A 23271-nucleotide genomic window follows, 5' to 3' on the forward strand; every position below is an offset into this window, starting at 1 on the left:
GAGTAATGATTGTAAATGATGTTCTGAGGGTTTGAAACCTTGGATTGCACATCGTAGTGCTATATTGAGGTGAGGCACATGCTTGATGACGAGCGTGGGGTCATGCACTATTGGGATTGTGACTTGGTCCGTCCGGATTGATGATTTTACCACGTATTTGATTGAAAATTATTTGCTATCATCATTAGTTGGGCTGAATGCCATATTTGGGCCTAGTGCCAACTATTTGAACCCTTCGGGGATTTTCATTGCTATTTCCTCACTATTTTGACTTTATACTTAAACTCAGTCATGTTATTTTTCACTGTTTTCATACTCAGCCATGCTTACTCAGTTTTAAGACTTAAATGATAATTTTAAGGATGTTTGGGCTAAGAAACACTGTTTTACTATTGCCCCGAAGGGCTTGTGAGTATTTTTGACTGAGTAAGGCCGAGGGCCTATGTTGTGAGGAAACACTGATACTGATTTGAGGTCGAGGGCCTGATATATATATATATATATATGCCACGAAGTGGTTTGATTGATACGAGGACGAGGGACTAGTTTTGATGCCACGAGATGGCTTGTTATTGCACTTGGGATGCAAGGGGCCCCTCCAGGAGTCTGCACAACCCCAGTGAGCGCGGGTACCCATTGTGATGTGAGATTGAGCCCGAGGGGCTAGTATTGTTATGAGATGTTTCTCGAAGGGCGGATTTGTTGATATTGTGCCTGAGGGGTGAAATTCTATATGTTTACTTTACCTTAATTACCTGTCAATTACTTGTTTACTTACTGAAAGAGGATTTTACCTGACTTTCCATTGTTTTACTGTTTTTAAATGGTTTTACTGCTTCATTATAGAATGTCTTGTGCATTACGTGTATTCTTACTTTCAGTCGTTATTTACATTTGTTACTCACTAAGTTGGAGTACACACTTTACTCCCTATACCCCTGTGTGCAGATTCAGGCGTAGCTGGTTCCGCTCCCGAGTGCTAATTCATCCCAGCTTCAGGCGGATCTTCGAGGAGTCTTTAGGTAGCTGTTGGCGTTCGCTGCTTGGAGCTCCTCCCTATCTATTTCCTTTATGTTCTTAGTTCAGTATTTAAAACTCTGTAGTCACATTTGAGGATTCTGTATTGTTATATGCTCGTCACTTGTGACACCCCGGTTAGGGCTGTGTTGGGTTGTACTTCTGTACTTTATTAACATTATCCGCTACTTAGTATTGCTATATCATATTTTAGACTGCTTTTGTGTTGCTTAACTGTTTAAAAAGTGAATTGGGTTTAATTGGCTGGCCTTGTCTTCACGAGAGGTGCCATCACGACTGGGTTAGGGTTTAGGGTCGTGACAGTATGTATGTATGTACGTACGTACGTACGTATATATGTATATATGTATGTGCGTGTGAATGTATATATGTATGTGTGTGTATGTGTGTATTATATATAAAAACGTAACGACTTGATCGGTCGTTTTGTGTAACTGCACCTAGTTACCCCTTTTTATGCTTCACATATGTATTTGATTTTATGACTAGCGGGATTGGTTAGTTTCGTTTCGAGAAGATTTCGGGTTGATTTGGACCCATAATTCTTGACTTAGAAGTTTAAATTAAGAAATATTGATCAAACTTTGACTTTTTGAAAATGACCTCAGAACTATATTTTAATGGCTCTGATAGCTTCGTATCGTGATTCCGGACTCTGGCGTATACCCAAATTTGATTTTGGAAGTCCGTAGGTTGATTTATGTTGATTTGCCAAAATTTGGCAATTTGAAGTTCAAAGGTTTGACCATAGGTTGACTTTTAGCTATCGAGTATGAAATTTATTTCGAGATTTGGGATAGGTCTGTTATGGTATTTGGAACTTACCTGCTAAATTTGTTGTCATTTGGATTTGGTTTGATAAGATTCGGACGTTTAGTTGTAATTCTAGAAATTGACTTTACTTTGAAATTCATGCGTTTTGGAGTTCAATTCATAGTTTTAGATATTATTTTATGTTTTGATCGCGAGAGCGAGTTCGTATGATATTTTTTGACTTGTGTGGATGTTTGATTTGGAGCATCGAGCTCTTGAATGAGTTCCAAACATATATCGAAATGGTTTTGAACTTAAAATGAACTGCTGGTGTGTTGGTGCTCATTTAGTGCAATTGGGAACACCAACCTCGCAATTGCGAAGGTGACAGTAGGGGGTCAGATGTCGCAAATGCGACTTCCCCTTCGCATTTGCGATTGCACCAGAATTTTAACTTGGTTCGCATTTGCGAGCAAGTGTTCACTTTTGCAATGATGGCCAGTTCACAATTGGAAAGCCTTTTCTCGCAATTGCAAGGTTCGCATTGCGAACCCTGTGTCGCAAATGCGACATCTACAGCTGGTTAAATGGCTAGGGACAGGATTTTTTAAAACATTCTCTTATTTTTTAACTCTAGACTCGGTAGGTGGCAATTTAGAGGGGATTTTCACGGACAAACTTTGGGTAAGTGATTCTAATCTATTTCTAATCATATTCGATCAATATATCTTAGATTTTGACACCAAAATCATGTGAATCAAAGTGAAAATTTGTGAAACTTTGTCAAGTTTTTGAAAAATAAAAAACTGAATTCTGAGAGTCGATTTGGACTCGGATTTTGAAACTAATCACATATTTGAACTCGTGGGGTCATGAGTAGTCGAAATCTACTATTGGACCCAGTTTTTGACCGGGCAGTCCCCGGGTTGACCTTTGTTGACTTTTTGGAAAAAGTGTAAAGATCTTAGTTTTATCTATTGTAATTGATTTCCCTAACATTGTTTGATGATATTAAGTCGATTTTGGAGGTAAAATATATTTTCGAGTATTGAATTGGCGTAGTTGAGGTAAGTATCTTGTATAACTTTGTGTGGGAGAAGTAACCCTTAGGATTGGTATTGATTGATCCATTTATTTGTTCTATGTGAAAGCCGTATACACAAGGTGACAAGTGGATACACGGGTTGTGCGTGGTATTTGACCGGTTTAGGCTACTTAGACTCTTTTCATGCTTTAATTGGATTGTAATATCATTTTATAAATTCTCATAGTCAATATATTCCTACTTGTGTTAGTCTATCCTTATATGCCTTAAATGATTTCGTTAACACTTGTTCTACATCCTAATTGATAAATTGCTCTCATGCTTTAGTTGAACTTGTTGCCTCTATTATTGTTCATGTTATCTCTTTCCTTGTTGATTTTTATTATTTGAAGTTATTGTTACATGTTATCTCTTCCCTTGTGAGTTATTCTTATTTAATAACGTGGTTATAGATAATCTCTCATTGTTGAGTTATTGGTATTGAAGTTGTGAAAGTTGTTATCACGTTGAGGCAAAAATATTTGTTGTTGAAACTTCTTCCTTGTTGAGCATTTTACATTCATTGTTGTTGTTGATATTCTTGTACATGTTGTGGTGGAGCCGTGGGCTATTGTTGTGGAAACACCGATATTGTTGATTGTTGGAAAGTTGTGATATTTGGTCACTTGTGGTGCGGGTTGTTATTGTGATGTGTTATTGACGCATATGCGGCGGTATAAGGCTTGGGGTTAATATGCATGTGGCAGTATAATATGGCAACTTATGTGCGTGTTGCTTTTAGGGGAACTACGTGAAGCCACACGGCGTCATAAGGTGGGCTAAAGTGTATGTAGCTATTTCGGAAAAACCTTTTTCAAAACCTATTTTAAATGTAAGGCTCACTCGACGGTACAAGGAAAGATTGTGATTGAAATTGAAAAATGTGAATACGAGGCGGTACCTCGATTGTGATTCTTGATTTATACGAGGCGGTACCTCGGTGGTGATTCTTATTGTACACGAGGCGGTACCTCTTTGTGATTCTTGTTGTTTATCTCATGTTGCAAAGAGTTTTGGTGGGAACGTTTCTTATTGTTTTGTTCTTCCTTGTTCTAGTAGTTGTTGTCTGTATATGATCATTTTGGTTCTCTATAATTGCTTCTTTTATGTTATTTCCATATTTAATTTCCGGTATTAGTTCATGCTATTATCTTGATTTTTTATTCATATCAGTTATTTCTCCGCTTTTCATTATCATTCGCTCTCTTAGTTTCATTTTATTTATTTATATCATAGTAATGTCTTGATCTGGCCTCGTCACTACTCTACTGAGGTTAGGCTTGATACTTACTGGGTACCGATGTGATGTATTCATACTATGCTCTGCAAATCAAATAAAATGCATAAATTTACGATTTCTACACTTTTCCCCAAAACGTTAAAAATCGATCCCGGGCCCACTTGGTCAAAACCCGAGGTTTGGACCAAAACCCATTTACCCATTCATCTCGAGCCCGATTATGTAATTAGTTTTGGAATCCGATCTCTAATTGAGGACTAAATCCCTTATTTTCAAAACCCCCCAATTCTTCCTAAATCCCTACTTTTCTACCATGGAAGGACAAAGATTAGAGCTAGAAATTTATGGGTGATATTAGAAATGAATGAAAACTAGTTAAAGTGTACAAACCTATGAATTGATGTTGAGCTTTCTCTTCAAAATCACCTCTAGGCCGAGCTCTAATGGAGGATTTATGAAAATTTTGAGAAATCCCATTTTTTTAATATTCAAATCACTAGGCGTCAGGCCTTCTTCGCGTTCGCCAAGGGCCTGATGCGATCGCGAAGCAGTATTTTAATTAGCCTATGCGTTTGCGAGATAGCCTTCGCGTTCGCGTAAGCTTACACCCACTTGCCTACGCGTTCACGAGCCTTGTTCCACTTTCACAAAGAATAACGGTCAAATGCCCCCCCCAGGTCCCAAGCCTATGCGTTCGTGAGAAGCTGGACGCGTTCGCAGAGGGTAAAACCCCAAAACTCCGCGTTTGCGACCCAACTATCGCGTTCGTGACCCAACTATCGCATTCGCGATGAAGAAAATATCCCTTGTACCAAACTCCCCTTCGTGATCGCAAGAATGGCTTCGCGGTCGCGGAGCACGTGACATCAGATACAACAGAATCTCAAGAAACCAGAAATTTTCTAAGTTTAAACCATCCGTAGCCTATCTGAAACTCACCCCAGCCCTCGGGGCTCTAAACCAAATATGCACACAATTCCAAACACCTCATACGAACTCGCTCGCGCGATCAAAACACCAAAATAATGCCTTGAACTACGAATCGAACACCAAATCAAACGAAATTTTCAAGAAAACTTTAGAACTTCTATTTTAACAGTCGGACTTCCGAATCACCTCAAACTAACTCTGTTTCTCACCAAATTTGGCAGACAAGTCATAAATATAGTAATGGACCTATACCGAGTTCCTAAACCAAAATACAATCCCGGTAATAACAAAGTCAAACATTGGTCTAACCTTTAAATTCATTAAGCCTTTAAACTTCAAATTTCAACAAAAAGCGGTAACGCGAGCTAAGGACCTCCGAATTCGATTTCGAGCATACGCCCAAGTCCCAAATCACGATACGAACCCACCGGGATTGTCAAATCACGGATTCGTGTCCTTTTGCTCAAAACATTGATCAAAGTCAACTAAAATGGATTTTAAGGCAAAATTTTATATTTTACCAATTTTTAACATAAAAGCCTTCCAGAAAAAGACACGGACTACACATGCAAATCGAGGAAGGCTAAAATAAGGTATATGAGGTTTCGAAATACAAAATTAGGGTTTAAAACTCTAGATGACCTATCAGGTCATTACATTCTCCACTTTTAAAACAAATATTCGTCCTCGAATGAACATAGAAAAGTACCTAGACTGGTGAAAATGTGTGGATATCTACTCCACTTGTCCAACTCGGACTCCCAAGTAGTTGCCTCGATCGGCTGACCTCTCCACTGCACTCGAACTGAAGGATAACTCTTTGAACTCAACTGTTGAACCTGCTAAGCTAAAATAGCCACCAGATCCTCCTCATAAGTCAAATCCTTGTCTAATTGGACTGAGCTAAAATCTAAAACGTGAGACGGATCGCCATGATACTTCCGGAGCATAGACACATGGAATACCGGATGGACTATTGATAAACTAGGTGGTAGTGCGAGTATGTAAGCCATCTTTCCCACTCTCTCATGAATCTCAAACAGTCTAATATACCTAGGGCTCAACTTGTTCTTCTTTCCGAACATCATCACACCTTTCATGGGTGAAACCTGGAGCAATATACTCTCTCCAACCATGAGTGAAACATTACGAACCCTACGGTCGGCATAACTCTTATGCCTAGACTGAGCTGTGTAAAGTCGATCCTGAATAATATTGACCTTATCCAAGGCATCCTATACCAAATATGTACCCAACAACCGAGCCTCCCCCGTTTCGAACCATCTAACTGGCGACCAGCACTGCCTCTGGTATAATGCCTCATAAGGAGCCATCTGAATGCTAGACTGATAGCTCTTGTTGTAGGCAAACTCCCAAGTGGCAAGAACTTATCCCAAGAACCTCAAAAATCTATAACACAAGCACGACGTATATCCTCCAATATCTGAATAGTGCACTCGGACTATCCGTCCATTTGAGGATGAAATGGAGTGCTCAAATCAACCTGAGTGCCCAACTCACTCTATACTGCCCTCCAGAAGTGTGAGGTGAACTACGTACCTTGATCAGAAATAATAGACACGGGCACACCATGAAGATGAACGATCTCGTGGATGTAAATCTCAACCAACCACACTGTAAGATAGGTAACTACCACAGGAATGAAATGTGTTGACTTGATCAGCCTGTCCACAATAACCGATAATTTATCGAACTTCCTCTAAGTCCATGGGAGTCCAACAACAAAATCTATAGTGATACGCTCCCACTTCTACTCAGGAATCTCTAACTTCTAAAGCAAACCACCAGGTCTCTGATGCTTATACTTTACTTGCTGACAATTTTGATATCGAGCTACATATGCAACTATATCCTTCTTCATCCTTCTCCACCAATAATGTTGCCGCAAGTTCTGATACATCTTGGCGACAGCAGGATGAATAGAATATCGGGAACTATGGGCCTCCTTAAGAATCAATTCACAAAGCCCATCTACATTAGGCACATAAATACATCCATACATCCTCAAAACTCCAACATCTCCAACAGTAACCTGCTTTGCACCACTGTGCCGCATTGTGTCCCTAAGAACAAGAAAATGAGGGTCATCATATTGCCGCTCTCTGATGTGCTCAAACAAGGAAGACCGAGCGGCTGTACAAGCTAGAACATGACTGGGCTCTGAAACATCCAACCTCACGAACTGATTCGCCAAAGCCTGAACATCTGATGCAAGCGATCTCTCACCGACTGGAATGTATGCAATGTTGCCCATATTCAATGCCTTTATACTCAAGGCATCGACCACCGTATTGGCCTTCCCGGGATGATACAAGATGGTGATATCATAGTCTTTCAATAGATCCAACCACCTACTCTACCTCAAATTGAGATCCCTTTATTTGAACAATATTGCAAGCTTTGATGATCCGTGAATACCTCACACGACACACTGTAAAGATTGTTCCTCCAACTCTTCAGCGCATGAATAATGGCTATCAACTATAATTCATAAATAGGGTAATTCTTCCCATGAACCTTCAACTGCCGCAACACATATGCAATTACCCTGCCATCCGGCATCAATACTGCACCAAGCCCAATACGAGATGCATCACAATACACCGTGTAAGATTCTGAACCTGTGGGTAACACAAAGCCGTAGTTAAAGCAGTATTGAGCTTTTATAAGCTCACCTCACACTCGTCTGACCATCTGAATGGGGAACCCTTATGGGTCAACCTGGTCAATGAGGCTGCTATAGATGAAAACCCTTCCACGAACCGATGGTAATATCCTACCAAACCCAAGAAACTTCGGATGCCAGTTCTGAACTGCCTAAATCTTCTTAGAATCCACCTTTATGCCATCTGTATACGACGTGCCCCAAGAAGGCGATCGAGTCCAAACAAAACTCGCACTTTGAAAACTTTTATAATTGACTGTCTCTTAGCGTCTGAAGTACAATCTAAAGATGTTGCTCATGCTCATCTCGACTGTGGGAGTAGATCAAGATATAGTCAATAAACACAAACACAAAAGAATCCAAATAGGGTTTGAACACCCGGTTCATCAAATCCATAAATGTTGTTGGGGCATTTGTCAGCCCAAATGACATCAGTAGAAACTCATAATGCCCATACCGAGTCCGAAAAGCTATCTTAGAGACATTGGATGCCATGATCCTCAATTGATGGTATCCAGACCTTAAATAAATCTTTGAAAACACCTTGGCACCTTGAAGTTAATCAAATAAGTCATCAATCCTCGGCAAAGATACTTGTTCTTGATGGTGACTTTGTTCAACTGCCGGTAATCTATGCACATCCTCATTGATCCATCTTTCTTCTTCACAAACAACATAGGCGCACCCCAGGGCGAGAAACTAGGTCTAGTAAAGCCCTTATCAAGTAAATCTTGCAATTTCTCCTTCAATTCTTTCAACTCTAGCGGTCCCATATAGTATGGCAGAATAGAAATGGGTTGAGCGCCCGGAGCCAAATCAATACAGAAGTTAATATCTCTGTCGGATGGCATCCCCAATAAATCTATAGGAAACACCTCTGGAAACTCACGAACAACTAGTACTGAATCCATGGAAGAAACTTCCGCACTAAAATCGCGTACGTAAGCCAAATACGCTAGACACCCCTCCTCGACCATATGTCGAGCCTTCACATAAGAGATAATCCTACTAGTAGAATGGTCAGGAGTACCCCTCCACTCTAAGCAAGGCAACCCCGACAAGGCTAAGGTCCCCATCATAGTGTGACAATCCAATCTAGCATGATAAGGTGACAGTCAATCCATACCTAAGAAAACATCAAAATCTAAAATGTCGAGAAGTAGGAGATCTATGCTAGTCTCAAGACCCCCGATAGTAACCATACACGAATGATAGATACGATCTACAACAATAAAATCTCCCACAGGCATGGACACATACACAGGAGCACTCAAAGACTCACGAGGCACAACCAGATATGAAGCAAAATAGGATGACACGTATGAATAAGAAGAGACTAGATCAAATAATAACATCAGATGACTCAACCTCAGGCCTGGCTGGGAAAGCATAACATCGGGGTTGGGGCCCACCACTCTAAATTACATCCCTAGGACGGGCTCTAGCTGGCTAACCTCCACCTCTAATGGCTTGACCTCCACTTCTAACGGTCTGACCTCCAGCTTTGGCTGCCTGACCCCTACCTCTGGCTGGCTGAGCGGGCGATGGTGTAAACGATGCCAGAATTATGGCACATGAACTCTGCTATGGCGTCCCGCCTAATAATCTTGGACATGTCCTCTTGATATGCCCAAAACCACCACACTCAAAACATCCATCCTGGTGTTGTGGATGTTGAAACTGAGACTAACCCCAACAAGCCGGATAACCATGGAGATAACTCTAAATCGGAGGCAAACTGATAGAATCTGATGGTGTGTTGTAGGTTGGCTGCCCATAATAAGGCATATAAGGACCATGACTCCCTGAAGCACTATGGGATGCTTGAAGCACCGACTGAAATGGCCTGGGAGGATGGCCCCACCAAAAGTACCCCTGCCTCCAGATGAGGCACCACTAAAACCACCGGAATGATAAGGCCTCTTATCAGACCCCTGGCCTCTCTTCTGTGTAAGGGTGGCAAGTGGGCTGATTCGGGCCCGAGACCACGGGCCAAGTGATCTAAATGGATCGGGACCAGTAGGACCGCTGGAGATGCAGAGAAGCAACATATTCGACAAGAATAGAGCAATTTTGAGCAATAACATAGTTCACTAAGTGTTTTAGTACAAGAAATCAAATAAGGTGCAACCAATATCGATCAAGTTATTGAAGCTACTACAAAATGGTATTAAGACAAACAGGCTCGTATACAAAATTGCATAATATCGAAGTTAATTCAAAGAAATTCAAGTAGCACTAGTGCACATGATATTAAACAGAAAGAAGTAGGAATTGCAATGGTATGCAGTACTAACCAGTTACAAACAAATCGAATAAAGAATGCAAAACTCAAAACCTCAGAAATAGAGGCGATTGTAGAAGAACAATGAAACCCCGAAATTCTCAGTGCGTCAGAGTTCCCAAGGGCTTCAGATGAAACCGGGGCAGTGCCCGCACTGAGAGAGGTCTAATAATTGAATTCCGGCGGCCTTGGCTTCTAGTCGGCCAAGAGCTCGAGTTTTAGAATAGTCTCAGACAAGTGAGAATGAGAGTACAATGATTAAGGTCTGTTTTAGGGGAATTAGGGGAGGGGTTTATATAGTAGCGGATTTAGACTAATAAATAAGAAAAATCATTAGTTAAACATAATAAAGGAAAGAGTATCACCAATCCAGAATCAGTAAGGAAAAAGAAAAATCTTAAACCCTAGTTGGGTCCAACGGCCTTGAATCGAACCAATATTAATGCAAGAATCGTTAGTTGTGGCGTGTATAGGGACGAAAGATTATCTAGATCTTCAAAAAATAAGGTAAATCAGTCTCGTTCTTGAAAAGTAGTTCTTTCCAAAAATAGGTCAAGAACTAAGTAACACCTTAGACACGCGTATAATAGTAGAGTATCAAAAATAGGTAAGTAAATCATGGATTGATTCCATGTTTGGGTTGGAATCATTGAAGATTAGAAATATGACGACTAGGGTTTACAGAGGCGGGTGGAGATATGAGAGAACAGAGAGGTGGTTGGTCAGGAAAAATGGGTCTTTAGGGTTTGGTTTATGGGATATGAGAGGGGGTAGGGGTTTATTATGGGTCGTTGATCATCTGAGATCAACGACTAGGATCGGAGGGCGATGGGGCAGGTTTAAAATGGTTCGTGATTGGATATTTAAAGGGGTTGTTTTGTTTGGGTTGTTGAATGGTTAAATGGGGATGGGCCAGCTGCTTTGGGCCTCCTTAGGTCCGAAATTGGGCTAGGAATCAAATACAAGAAATTATTTTAAATAAAAATAGTTAATAAATAATAAAATATTACTTATGCAATAAAATGACTAAAAATAATAATTTAACATTATAAAAATATAAGAATGCTATTGTAGCATGAATAATGTAATAATTGTATTTATGCATAACATATAGGCTATTATTGTAAAATTGTGTAAATAGCTTACAAATGCAAATATAATTATATAAAATAAAGTAAACATATTATGAAACATATATGTGGTTGAAAATAGTAATTTGGACGATTAAAATAATTTTGAGGGATAATTAATAAATATTTAAGTAATTTAAATGCAAGAAAGATTGGTTTTAAAGCTCTAAAAATTGCGGAAAACTATAAAAACACTTATATGATTCTTGTAAATTAAGTAATAATGCAAAAATGACATTTTTAAAAATATATATAAAATTTGAAAAAAAATATGAGGGCAAAATTGGGTATCAACAGTTGCCCCTCTTTACTCGGGAATGATGAAAGAGTTGTTGGGTAAAGAAATGATGACCAATTTTGGCCGAGTTGAGCGGGACATGACGTGTTTTGAAAGAAAATGGGGTCGAACCCTAGTCTTTGAGTTGCCTACATATCCCTGGTGTTACGGGAATCAAGCCGTGTGTAGTTCTGGATCCAACAACGAACGAAATCGATGAAGTTGTTATAAGAATGGTCATATGTTTCGAAAAGGTTCTTTTGTGAAAAGGATAGCATTGTAGGTAACAAATATTTAGGTGGTTCCATGAATGCGAAATGAATGTTACGGATGTACTAGGCAAATATTCAAACTGTTATAGAACAAAAGGTAATCAATTGTTGATCATCGGTTACATTTGAGGTGATCGAAGAATGTGAATGTTTTGAACGGAACCGGAGCAAGGATTGCTCCTATTTATAGAACGGTTACCTCCCGAGTTACCTGCAAAACTTAAAACACAACGCATGCGAATATATATGGATTATTGCGAAAATTTAAACATGATACAAATTTTCTTTGGACCACGAAGATTGTCTTTGGACGATGAGGATAATGTCCTTAGACCATGGCGTCCTGGGCCACAAAGCATGTGATAGGGGATTCAGAGGCCATGAAATGGTGTCCTCGGGCCATGAGGATGATTCCTCTGGACTATGACGCCTTTGAATAATGATGTACAACTTCTAGAGATCCTCAAGACATAGAATGGTGTCTTCTGGCTATAAGGATGGTGCCTTCAGACTATGACGCCTTCGGACAAAAATGACAATATTTCAGCCTATGTAAAGATATGATGCTTAGTCATATGCAAGGACGAGATATGACAAGGCTTAGTCTTGTTTGAGATGAAGGCAGTGCATAGCCTAAGGGGGATAGTGTATGGCCTTATGTAGTGTAGCGGAGACAGTGTTTAGTCTTATGCAAAGAAGGGGAGACAGTGCTTAGTCTCATACAAATAAAAGGCAGTGCTTAGCCTTATATAAGAAATGGAGACAATGCTTAGTCTCAGGTAAGGAAAGGGGGACAATACTTAGTCTCATGCAAAAAAAAAGGTCGTGCTTAGCCTTATGCCATTATGGAGGCAATACTTAGACTCAAATAAGAATGGAGACTATGCTTAGTCTCATGCAAGGAAAGGTAGTTCTTACCCTTGGGCAAGAATGGAAACAATGCTTAGTCTCATTCAAGAAAAGGTAGCCTTACGCAATTACAGGGGAAATGCTTTGCCTTGTGCAAGAAATGGAGACAATGCTACATACATACATACATACATACATACATACATACATACATACATACATACATACATACATACATACATACATACATACATACATACATACATACATACATACATTCACATGCACATACATACATACATACATATACACACACATTTTGTTGGCTATTATTTTTAGAAATGGCTAAGATATACGTTTCTCCAAGAATATACCAATTTCTCTCATGCCAAAAGATACTTTTCCAACAATAAAAGAAATTCTCTTCAGCAGGAAGAATAGCACAAGTTACCTAAAGAAACTTCTTGGGGGAGAATTGTTCAATAGGGAACTGCAAATTTTGAAAAGAAAAACTTGTTGCTTCCCTTTTCAAAAGTTCTAAAAAGCGGAGCAAGAATAATGGAATAGTATTAACTAATAAATTAATTGCGCTTTATGCGGTTATAAAAGATGTCAATTTAAAATAACTTAAAAATTATCATACAAAAACTTTAGCAGTAATTTAAAAACAAAACTTTTTACACATTTATTATATCAAAAGTGTATATGGTTAAGCAAATTGTAAAAAAAAAGTTATTATCGTAGAATAGTGTATGAGTCACTTTATTAAATTATGGAACGATCAACTTTTTCTATCATTTGAATATAAGAAAAATACTTTTTAACAAAATTTTTGAGACCTTAAGTTGTAAATATATTATTGATGTTTTATTTTTATTTTTGAGAAAAATTACTAAAATAATGATTCAAATCTTGATTTCAATATTTTTAATGATTTTTAGAATCTATCTTTATTTTATTAAATATTATATTTTATTTCCCATATAACTAATGCTTTGCATTATTTCTTTGTATAGTATAAATGTCTACACTTATTTACATACATATTATTCTTTAATTTAAGTAGGTATATACTTTTATCACTTTTCCCTATTCTAACATGACACAAGAAAGAAAGCAAGGGAGAAATGAGATAGCTTTAAAAAAAAAAAAAAAAAAAAAAAAGGTTTCTATTCTACAACCCAACCCCTTTTTCCGTAAATAATTTTTTTTATTACCAAGTAGAGTTATGTAAATCTGAAAAATAAAGTCTCCTAAAATAAACCTGATTTTTTCTAACTAATGATTTACCTACAACATGAAAATTAATGATTTTCCTATCATGTTCAATTGTTCAATTGCTCTTTTGAGCCGAGGGTCTCCTGGAAATAGTCTCTCTATCCTTCGGGGTAGGGGTAAGGTCTGCGTACATATTACCCGCCTCAGACCCCACTTGTGGGATTATACTGGGATATTGTTGTTGTTGTTGTTCAATTGTTCGAATTATCAAGATAAAGAAGACAATGGTTATTTATATACTCCTAAACCACTAGTAAATGAGACATTTAGCGACAATGGAAGGATTCACTTACAAAGGTGACACCAATGATGCTAATAGAATTCCCAAAATTTGAATCATTAATCCTGAAACCAGAAAAATACAAAAAACAAAAATATTCTTCTCTTCTATAAAGATTGTTAAACTTTACATTGTAACTATATGTCAATCTAAAAAGCAAATGAACTATGCAAATGAAAAGAAAAAGAAATTACGTTGATGACAAATTCAATCAACAAATCAAAGCTTAATGAAACAGAAGAAATTATTGAAGCCTACATAGTTGAACATCAGCCAACAAATCAAATCTAAAAAGCAAATGAACTACATGTTTAATTAAGAGATGTCTTTTCAGCTTTTTGATTTTTGATATACCACATAAAATTTTGCAACTGATATAAAATAATAAGATTTGTAACTGTTTACGAAAATATAATGTTTAATGAAGAGTCATGTCTTCTGGGTATTTTGATAAATAACATATAAATCATAAATGGAAGAAAAACTCAAAAAATTGAGAAATTAGATAAATACATTTCCTAGTCTATGAGAGGTGCCACATCAGCATCTTTTTGCCTTCTTTTATATATTTATATAGAATATAGATATAGATGGGAAAATTATTGTGATTATTTCCGTGTAGGCTTGTATCACTTTTATTTCAGTGTTTAATTTATATTAAACTTTGCTTTAAAAATATCATGTTAATTGGTTTAACTTTTGTAAGTGATTGGCTTACCTAATTTTGGAGACTAGATGTCATCACGATCCTTAAGGTGGGATTTTGGGTCATAACACGATCAATTTTGGTCGGTCAATTAAATTCCATACTCGACCCAAAAGAAAATAGACGACCAAAAAAGTCGACCAACTTCAGTCGTTTTTTTAAAAAAAAATGATATAATTAAAAAATGTACCATCTCGAAATCGGACTAGGGTTTGTACTATGACATGATACTATTCTACCACTAGACCGTTGGTGCTTTTTGGTTTAAGACTTGTTTTTATTTTATTTAAACTCTTTGTCGCATTTTTGCATGAAAATAACTAACCGATTTCAATCAGTTAAAATTACCAATCGAAATTGGTCGATTTTTAAAAATGACCGACTAAAATAACCGATCGATTTAAATTGGTTGGTTTTCTAAATACTAATTTTTAATTTATTTTAAATGAAAGATCGACCGAATTTTGTCGGTTTTTTGAAAAATAAATTATTCGGGACGCAAAACTAGTTTCCCGCATTTAGCGCCCAAAAACAGCCAAATTCGGTTGGTTCAATAAATATAAATCAAAAAGAAATATTTCAAAAAATCGACTGACTTCGGTCAGTTTTCGATCGGTTGGTCACGGACGATTTTGGCCGAATTTCTAGTTGTGAAACCAGAAAAAGAGTCTAAACTTGATAAATAGTCATATCCATACATAAAAGCAGAGGCATGCAACGCCTAGATTTAACTTTATAAATTCTGACTTTTAGAATAGCCATATCAAATATTAATAATTGAGTTCTAAATTTAATTCATATACGTCTTTAGTTGATTTCTTAATACAAATATATAATTTAGATTAAAGTTATTGAGTTTAACCAATAATTTTCTAGTATGAGATGTGTAAAATAGGAAACATAGAATGAATGCCGAGGCTCTAGTTTTCTTGATTGTTCATATCAGAGCATATATTTTTAAAAAAAAAAAAAAAGAATTAACCTAAATAACTTTCCACGTAAACGCTTAAACTAAAAATAGCTGATAGATCTCTCTCTCTCTCTCTCTCTTTCTCTCTCTCTCTCTCTCTCTCTCTCTCACACACACACACACACACACATATATATATATATATATAAGAATAGCCATATATGATCCATGCATAATTTATGTATATTGGCTAAAAAATGTAAATAGTGAATTCGATCTACTTTTTGTATAAAATCCCTTAAAAACAAAAAGTAAAATGGATAGTAGTTAGATCCCGGTTTTCATAAATACTTTGTATTTGGTCAAAAATATATTTACATACTATACTATATATGAAAAGTACGGAGGGCTTTAGCAAAGTTCACCTTTCTTATCCTCCATAAATACAATTCGAATAAAGTTGTAATTTTATTAAATTTTTAATAAATAATTAGATCCTGAAATATGGAAAACCTAAAAATAAGAGTAAGAGTGAATGATTTAAATACGTACATAACGATTTTGAGAAGATTTAGAGATAAAAATAAAATAATAATTTAAGTATGAAAGAGCTACAACTAATTTATAATAACTCCATTAATTAGCCTGAATGGTTTAAATACGTGAGAAAATTTTTGTAAAGAATTGGAGTTAACAGTAAGGAAAAATTTTAATTATAGAAGAGCAGAAATTAATTTATAAGAACTCCATTAATTACTCTTAATAATTAGGCTTTTGAAGTCTTTCAGAATAAATTTTGTATATCCTATGTTTTAATTACTCCATTCATTATGAGTTAATATTCATCATAAGTTTTTCTAACTTTTAATTTTATAATTCAAATATATTATTTAATAACTGAATATAATTTTCAGTTTTATATTTTTAATGTGGGATACATGCGCGTTATAAGACTAGTTACATAAAATGAGACGAAAGAAGTAATAAATTTTAAAGTCGGCATTTTAAACGAACAGCGGAAGAGGGTCCTTATTGATAGAGAGATGAAGAAAGCGGGGATTTTAATTATTTGACTTTCTTGGCAAACCTTCTGTCGCATCTCCTGAGGAGGAGATAGTCAATTTGAGTTTTCGCCACCGAGCTTTGGTAAGTAACCAAATGCTCCTCCCGCTTCGGAAAACTTGAGTTCGCAATCACAAGTAGCTAGATCCAAACATCACATTTTTGCACAAGAAAGTCAAATAATTAAATCTTTGCTTTTAAATTTTGCCAAGAAAGTCAACAACAACAACCCAGTATAATCTCACAAGTGTCTCTTATTGCTGTCTTGAGCCGAGGGTTTCCTGAAAATAGCCTATCTGCCCCTCGGGATAGGGGTAAGGTCTGCGTACATATTACCCTTCCCAGACCCCACTGTTATCACTGTTATCACATCTAGTGAAGATCAGTGGACTACATGGACATTAGTGTACGAGAAGAAAACTGAAGGCACCCCTGAGCCCCTCGCTTTCATGGGTGTAGTCCTTGATTTGACCAAAGATATAGATGCCCACCTTCTCAAGAAATAAAAGATCTATATATATGTGTGTGCGCTCGTATGTGTGATGAATATTTGGCAAGATTGGCTAGTGCTAGCCACCGTGTGAAATAAATAATGTCGTGTTTGGAGTTATGTATGTCAGTCTCCTTCTATGAATATATTTTCAATGGTCAGTTATGTAAGATATAATGAATTATCCAAGTTTAATATGTTACCTCTAATAACTACAAGATATATTTATTAGTGTGCTTTCTTTTTCAGCCCCTTTTTGTTTTGATTTCTCTAATGGTAATATGGGGATTAATATTTACACAGATAGTCGTTGAAGCACTCGAAAGCGACTCGTATAATAGGGGATAGGTCGGGGAAGTACATAAACAACTAATCCTAGGGGTGCTATTTATTTTATCCTAAAATTTTAAACTGAAAATTATAATTTCAAGATATTTGTGACCCGAAAAAATTGAACTGAAAAACTAAAATTCATGACACATTGACTAATTCCTAAATAACAGAGTTGGGTTATATAATATGAGAATTGTTCCGCGGTTAGCCGGTAAGGCTTGTGACAGGTACGTGCTAATTTTGATTTCCACAATAAAGCACATTATGGTAAAGAAAAATGAATAAAGTAGGACTTTTATGCAAAGAAAGAGTATACAATTTAGGGGAAGGTTGGAGAAATGAAGAACCCCATATTGAAGAATATAGGAAAAAATACAAAATTGGTCGATCAGTTGACACTAATTATATTCGCTAGCCAAAAAATGTATAAAATAGGTATAATTTTTGGACATAATATACATATATACAAAAAAATAAACATTCTGTCGGCTATTATATTTGGGTGGGGCTAAAGATATACATTTCTCCAATAATGTACCAACTTCTATCGTGCCAAAAGATACTTTTCAGCATGCAGGAGGAATACCACAAAGTTACCAAAAGAAACTTCTACGGGAAAAATTGTTCAATAGGAAACTGCAAATTTTGAACTTCATATTTAGAGAGGAATGATTCCCTCGTCTGAGAACCGCCATTCACATACTATTCCTCCCCATTAAAAAGAGCAATTGAGAATCTCGAGAACCTAAACAAAAATGCAGAAGTGAGCGTACCCTAAGGCTCTCCTCTCTCCCCCTTTTTTAGCCAACACCATCAACCCCATTTTTCACTGGGTCAAAGCCTAAAATCTGATGAATAGAAGGAAAGGAGATCAGAAAGATAGGCGAACGACTTGACTATAGTATAGGTCGGATGTTTCCGTGAGCAGTAAGCAGCAGATCTCCCCTTATTTTGGGAAAGCTGGTGGCCGCGTGTGAATTCTTTCAAGGCAAAGGGCGGCCTGATTCGACATTCTTGTTTACTCTGATCCAAAAAACTATGTAGCGTAAAGAAAAGGTTTACAAAAACAGGAATGGAAATTAGTTAAGGAATATGTAATCTGAAAGAAAACAAAGAAAGCAATTCAAGAAAGTTCTCGTTGAGGAATTTTCTATGTGTATATATACACTACAAACTTCATCCTATCCATCAACAAGAAGAAAAAAGGGTAAAAGGAAATATTACATATTAGCAGAAAGGAAAGGAAAGAAATACAGGAAATGAATTCAAAGGGAGCTTCAGCTGCTACACCAACTCAAATATATGAAGATTTTGTGCCAACATCAAAACTGGTTCAAGAAGAACTCTCTGACACTCTTCACCTTAATATTCCAGGTGCTATTCTTTACTCATTCCTCCCACCACTGACGGATTTATACTAGATGTGGATTCAGTAGATTTATTGGGTTATCGGGAATAGCCTCTCTACCTCACATAAGGTAGGGGTGAGGTCTGCGTACACTCCACCTCCCGGAATCCACACGTGGGAACACACCGGATATATTGTTGTGGGTCCAGTAGATTATACAGTCAAACCTCTCTATAACAGCCTCATCTATTCCAGAATTTTTTGGATTGTTATAGCGAAGTGTTGTTATACAGAACATATATTATAACATAGCATGAAAATTGGTTCCAAAGAAACTTGGCTTTTATAGTGAATGGTTGTTATATAGCGATGTTGTTATGTTATAGAGAGGTTTGACTGTATTGTATCTAACTCGCACTAAATATATGTAAAGTGCTCGCCCGTGTGAGAAACAAGTTGGCACATATATAAAGAGTAAAACAAACTAACTTAAACTCTGGATTCACCGCTCTCCCGCCAAAACGGTGAATGCAATACACTGTTATAGACTGATCCAGTATTTAAAAGCAGTGGGTGAACCTCTCAATATATTGATACTTTAAATAAAAAATTCTTTAAAATTTCTACAGAACATATATACAGATGACTCCATCTAGTGCACGCACAACTAGTATATGTTGGATTCACCACTGGTGATATTAACCTTACAATGTTATATGAGAAATTTGCTATACTGCTATATGAGATTTTTTCCGCTATGGTCAGAATAATGTTAACAATTCTCCAGAAAATGAAAAAGTTCATAACCGGATGAAGATGTCGCATCTCACAGTAACTTATTTCATGCCTTATGTCAACTAAGATATCTGAGAAGTCATGTATTCACATCAGGCGCGACTGCTGTTATTTTCTTAATAATTTTCATAGCTAAACTTAAAGATTGAAATTCTATCTCTGGAACATATGTTTCATATATGATAACACATTGATGAAGATTGACATCATCAGGTTTCAAGAAGGAACAGGTGAGGGTTCAACTGACCAAAACGGGAATTCTGAAGATCAGCGGAGAAAGGCCGATTAGGCAGAACAAACGGCAGAGGTTTCAGAAGGACTTTCCTGTTGCAGAAAATTGTGACAAAAGTAAAATCAGTGCAAAGTTTGAAAATGGCATTCTTCATGTTAAACAGCCGAAACTGATAACTTCAACACTGAAAAAGGATAAGGAATTGCCAGCCTCAGAAGCTGAGAATACGCCTGCTAAAAGACAGAAGACCTCTTTAAGAGATGAACTTACTAAGCAGGATAATGCTGATATTAATAACCCTGCGAAAGAGCCAGCAAAAGAAGAACAAAACAACCCTGCGAAAGAGCCAGCAAAAGAAGAACAAAACAACACTAGTCCTAAAACCAGTGAGCAAACAGAGGGTAGAAATATTGGAGAAAAATCACTAGCAGATAAAAGTAGTTCAAGTAGTTCTTACAGTGAATCTGAAAGTGATGAATCGTCTGATGATTCGACGGATGATGAAACAACCGGAAACGCTAGCTGTTTGGCTGCAAACCCGAAGAAGCCAAGGAAAATGATGAAAATGACTCTTGTTGCTCTGTTGATTCTTGGTAGTGGGGTCTATGTCGCCAACATGATGAAGTCTGCGAACGAAGCTGAAGAAATGGATCTAGTTTTTATGCAAACCAAGGTGGAGATTGAAAATGTTGGTTTATGTTTAGTTAACAATGGCATGCTGAAAATGTTGGTTTATGTTTAGTCAACAATGGCATGCCAATTGGAAGAGTTGGTGGAAAGAGTTGGTGTGGATGCTAGGAGGAAGCTTCCTCCTTTGATGTCACCCATGACATCAAGAGGAGGTAGTTTGATGTCAGCAATGACATCAAGAGGAGGTCTTTACCTCTATAAATAGATGCACTCCTTCACTTGTAGAAATCATCCCAAAATAATACAATACATTGTAGTGAGTAGAGAGTTAAGAGAGAAATTCTCTTAAGTGTAATTGGGAAATCTCCCCTTCCTTTGTTAATATTAAAAGGACAATTGTTCTCTGGTGGACGTAGGATTATTTTGATCCGAACCACGTTAAATCTTGTGTTCTTTCTTTTACGTTTCCGCTAACAATTGGTATCAGAGCGACAGGATCCTTTAACGATCCAAGGAGGAAGAACAAGCAAATATGAGTTCCATGAAGTTTGAAATTGATAGATTCAATGGACGCAACAACTTCAATATCTGGAAGATCCAGATGATGGCGTTACTGCGGAGGGAAGGTTCAATCCATGCTATTGACAGAAAGTATCCTACGGATATATCAGCTCCCGACAAGGAGAAGATTGAAGGGGATGCATTGAGTGCAATCCAACTATCCCTTGCACCTAACGTGCTTTGTGAAGTGAGTACGGGTACCGAAGAGACGGCCAAACAGTTGTGGGAAAAGCTAGAAGGGCTATACCAAGACCGATCAGTGACAACAAGAATGTTGTTACAACGGCGTCTTCACACATTTAAGATGGGGCCAGGTACTTCGTTACAAGATCATTTAGATGCGTTTAATAAACTTGTCATGGACTTACAGATTGCAGGAATTAAAAGGGAGGAGGAGACGCTTGCATGTGCTTTGCTATTTTCATTGACTTCAGGATATCGTGATATTGAGAATTCAATGATGTATAGCAAGGAGCCTATCAAGCTTGAGCAAGTGCGGCAGGCACTTAACTCTAGTGATGTGCGGAGGCACATTGAAGGAGATAGAGATGACCAGGCAAGTGGCCTCTTTGTAAGAGGCCGGACTAGCCAACAGGGAAAGACCAAATCAAAGCACAGATCAAAGTCTCGTGTGAACAAGAAGAATACAGAGTGTTGGGGTTGTGGCAAGAAGGGGCACTTTGAACGAGATTGCCCAATGTCAAAGTCCAAGGAAAAGGCGAGTGCATCTACAGTTGAACAGGTACATAATTTTGATAATGATTATGTACTAACAACATCGTGTAATAATAATAGTAGTTATGAAAACAAATGGGTGTTAGACTCTGCTTGTACTCTGCATATGACGTTCCGAAAAGACTGGTTTAGCAGCTACGAGAAAAGTGGAGGAACCGTAGTAATGGGCAATAATGCAACTTGTGCAATAGTTGGCATTGGCTCAGTTCGGGTTCGCTGCCATGATGGAATCGTGAGGACTATTACACAAGTCCGTCATGTTCCTGATCTGAAGAAGAATTTGATCTCCTTGGGTACTCTGGATGAACAAGGCTACAGGTACATGAGCGAAGCAGGAACTATGAAGGTGACTAAAGGTTCTTTAGTCATGCTGAAAGGCAAGCTGGAGAATGGCCTTTACACATTGGCCGGAAGCACCATTGTTGGCTCTGCAAATGCATCTACAGTGCAGTTATCTAATGATGACAAGGCAAGACTATGGCACATGAGACTGGGTCATATGAGCGCACGTGGACTGGAGATGTTGAGCAATCGTAAACTTTTGGAAGGTGAGAAGATCAGCACGCTTGACTTCTGTGAGCACTGCGTTCTAGGGAAGCAGAAGAAGGTCAGCTTCAGCACTGGCAAACACAAGACAAGAGGAGTGCTAGACTACATCCATTCAGATTTATGGGGTCCTTCTAAACTTCCATCGAAGGGCGGAAAGAGGTATCTTCTCATTTTTATTGATGATTTCTCACGAAAGGTTTGGGTGTATTTTTTGAAGGCAAAAAGTGATGCTTTTGAAGCATTTAAAGAGTGGAAGATTTTGATTGAAAATCAAATGGAGCGGAAAATCAAGTATCTTCGCACAGACAATGGCTTGGAGTTTTGCAATGAAGAGTATAATGAATTCTGCAAGGTTCATGGGATCTCAAGACATAGGACTGTCAGGCATACCCCACAGCAGAATGGAGTTGCCGAGAGAATGAACAGAACTCTTCTTGAAAAGGCTCGTTGTATGCTCCTACAAGCCAAAATGTCCAAAGTATTTTGGGCTGAAGCAGTTCACACTGCTGCTCATATTGTCAATCGATCTCCAGCATCGGCAATTGACTTTAAGACTCCGAATGAGGTATGGTCAGGTGAACCCTCTAACTATTCATACTTACGAGTATTTGGGTGTCCAGCTTATTATCACGTTAATGAAGGAAAGCTTGAACCAAGGGCTAAGAAGGCCATATTCGTAGGGTATGTGGATGGAGTAAAAGGGTACAAACTTTGGTGTTTGTCTTTACTCAAATTTATAGTTAGTAGAGATGTCACCTTCGATGAATCCTCTATACTTGATTCCCGTAAAGTTTCCGTGGAGTTTTCAGGAAACAAGAA

General features: G+C 37.6%; 1 protein-coding gene across 1 annotated transcript; it reads left to right on the forward strand.

Annotated features, from left to right (window-relative positions):
- The first annotated feature begins 18713 nt into the window (after nucleotides 1–18713).
- On the forward strand, nucleotides 18714–21537 carry LOC138877136 (inactive protein RESTRICTED TEV MOVEMENT 2-like). The gene is made up of 2 exons (XM_070156698.1): nucleotides 18714–18976; nucleotides 19959–21537. The coding sequence occupies exons 1-2, from the start codon at nucleotides 18862–18864 to the stop codon at nucleotides 20717–20719; spliced, it is 876 nt and encodes a 291-aa protein (XP_070012799.1). The 5' UTR covers nucleotides 18714–18861; the 3' UTR covers nucleotides 20720–21537.
- The last annotated feature ends 1734 nt before the right edge of the window (nucleotides 21538–23271 follow it).

Source organism: Nicotiana sylvestris, chromosome 9 (assembly GCF_000393655.2).
Source record: "Nicotiana sylvestris chromosome 9, ASM39365v2, whole genome shotgun sequence".
NCBI classification, from domain to species: Eukaryota; Viridiplantae; Streptophyta; class Magnoliopsida; order Solanales; family Solanaceae; genus Nicotiana; species Nicotiana sylvestris.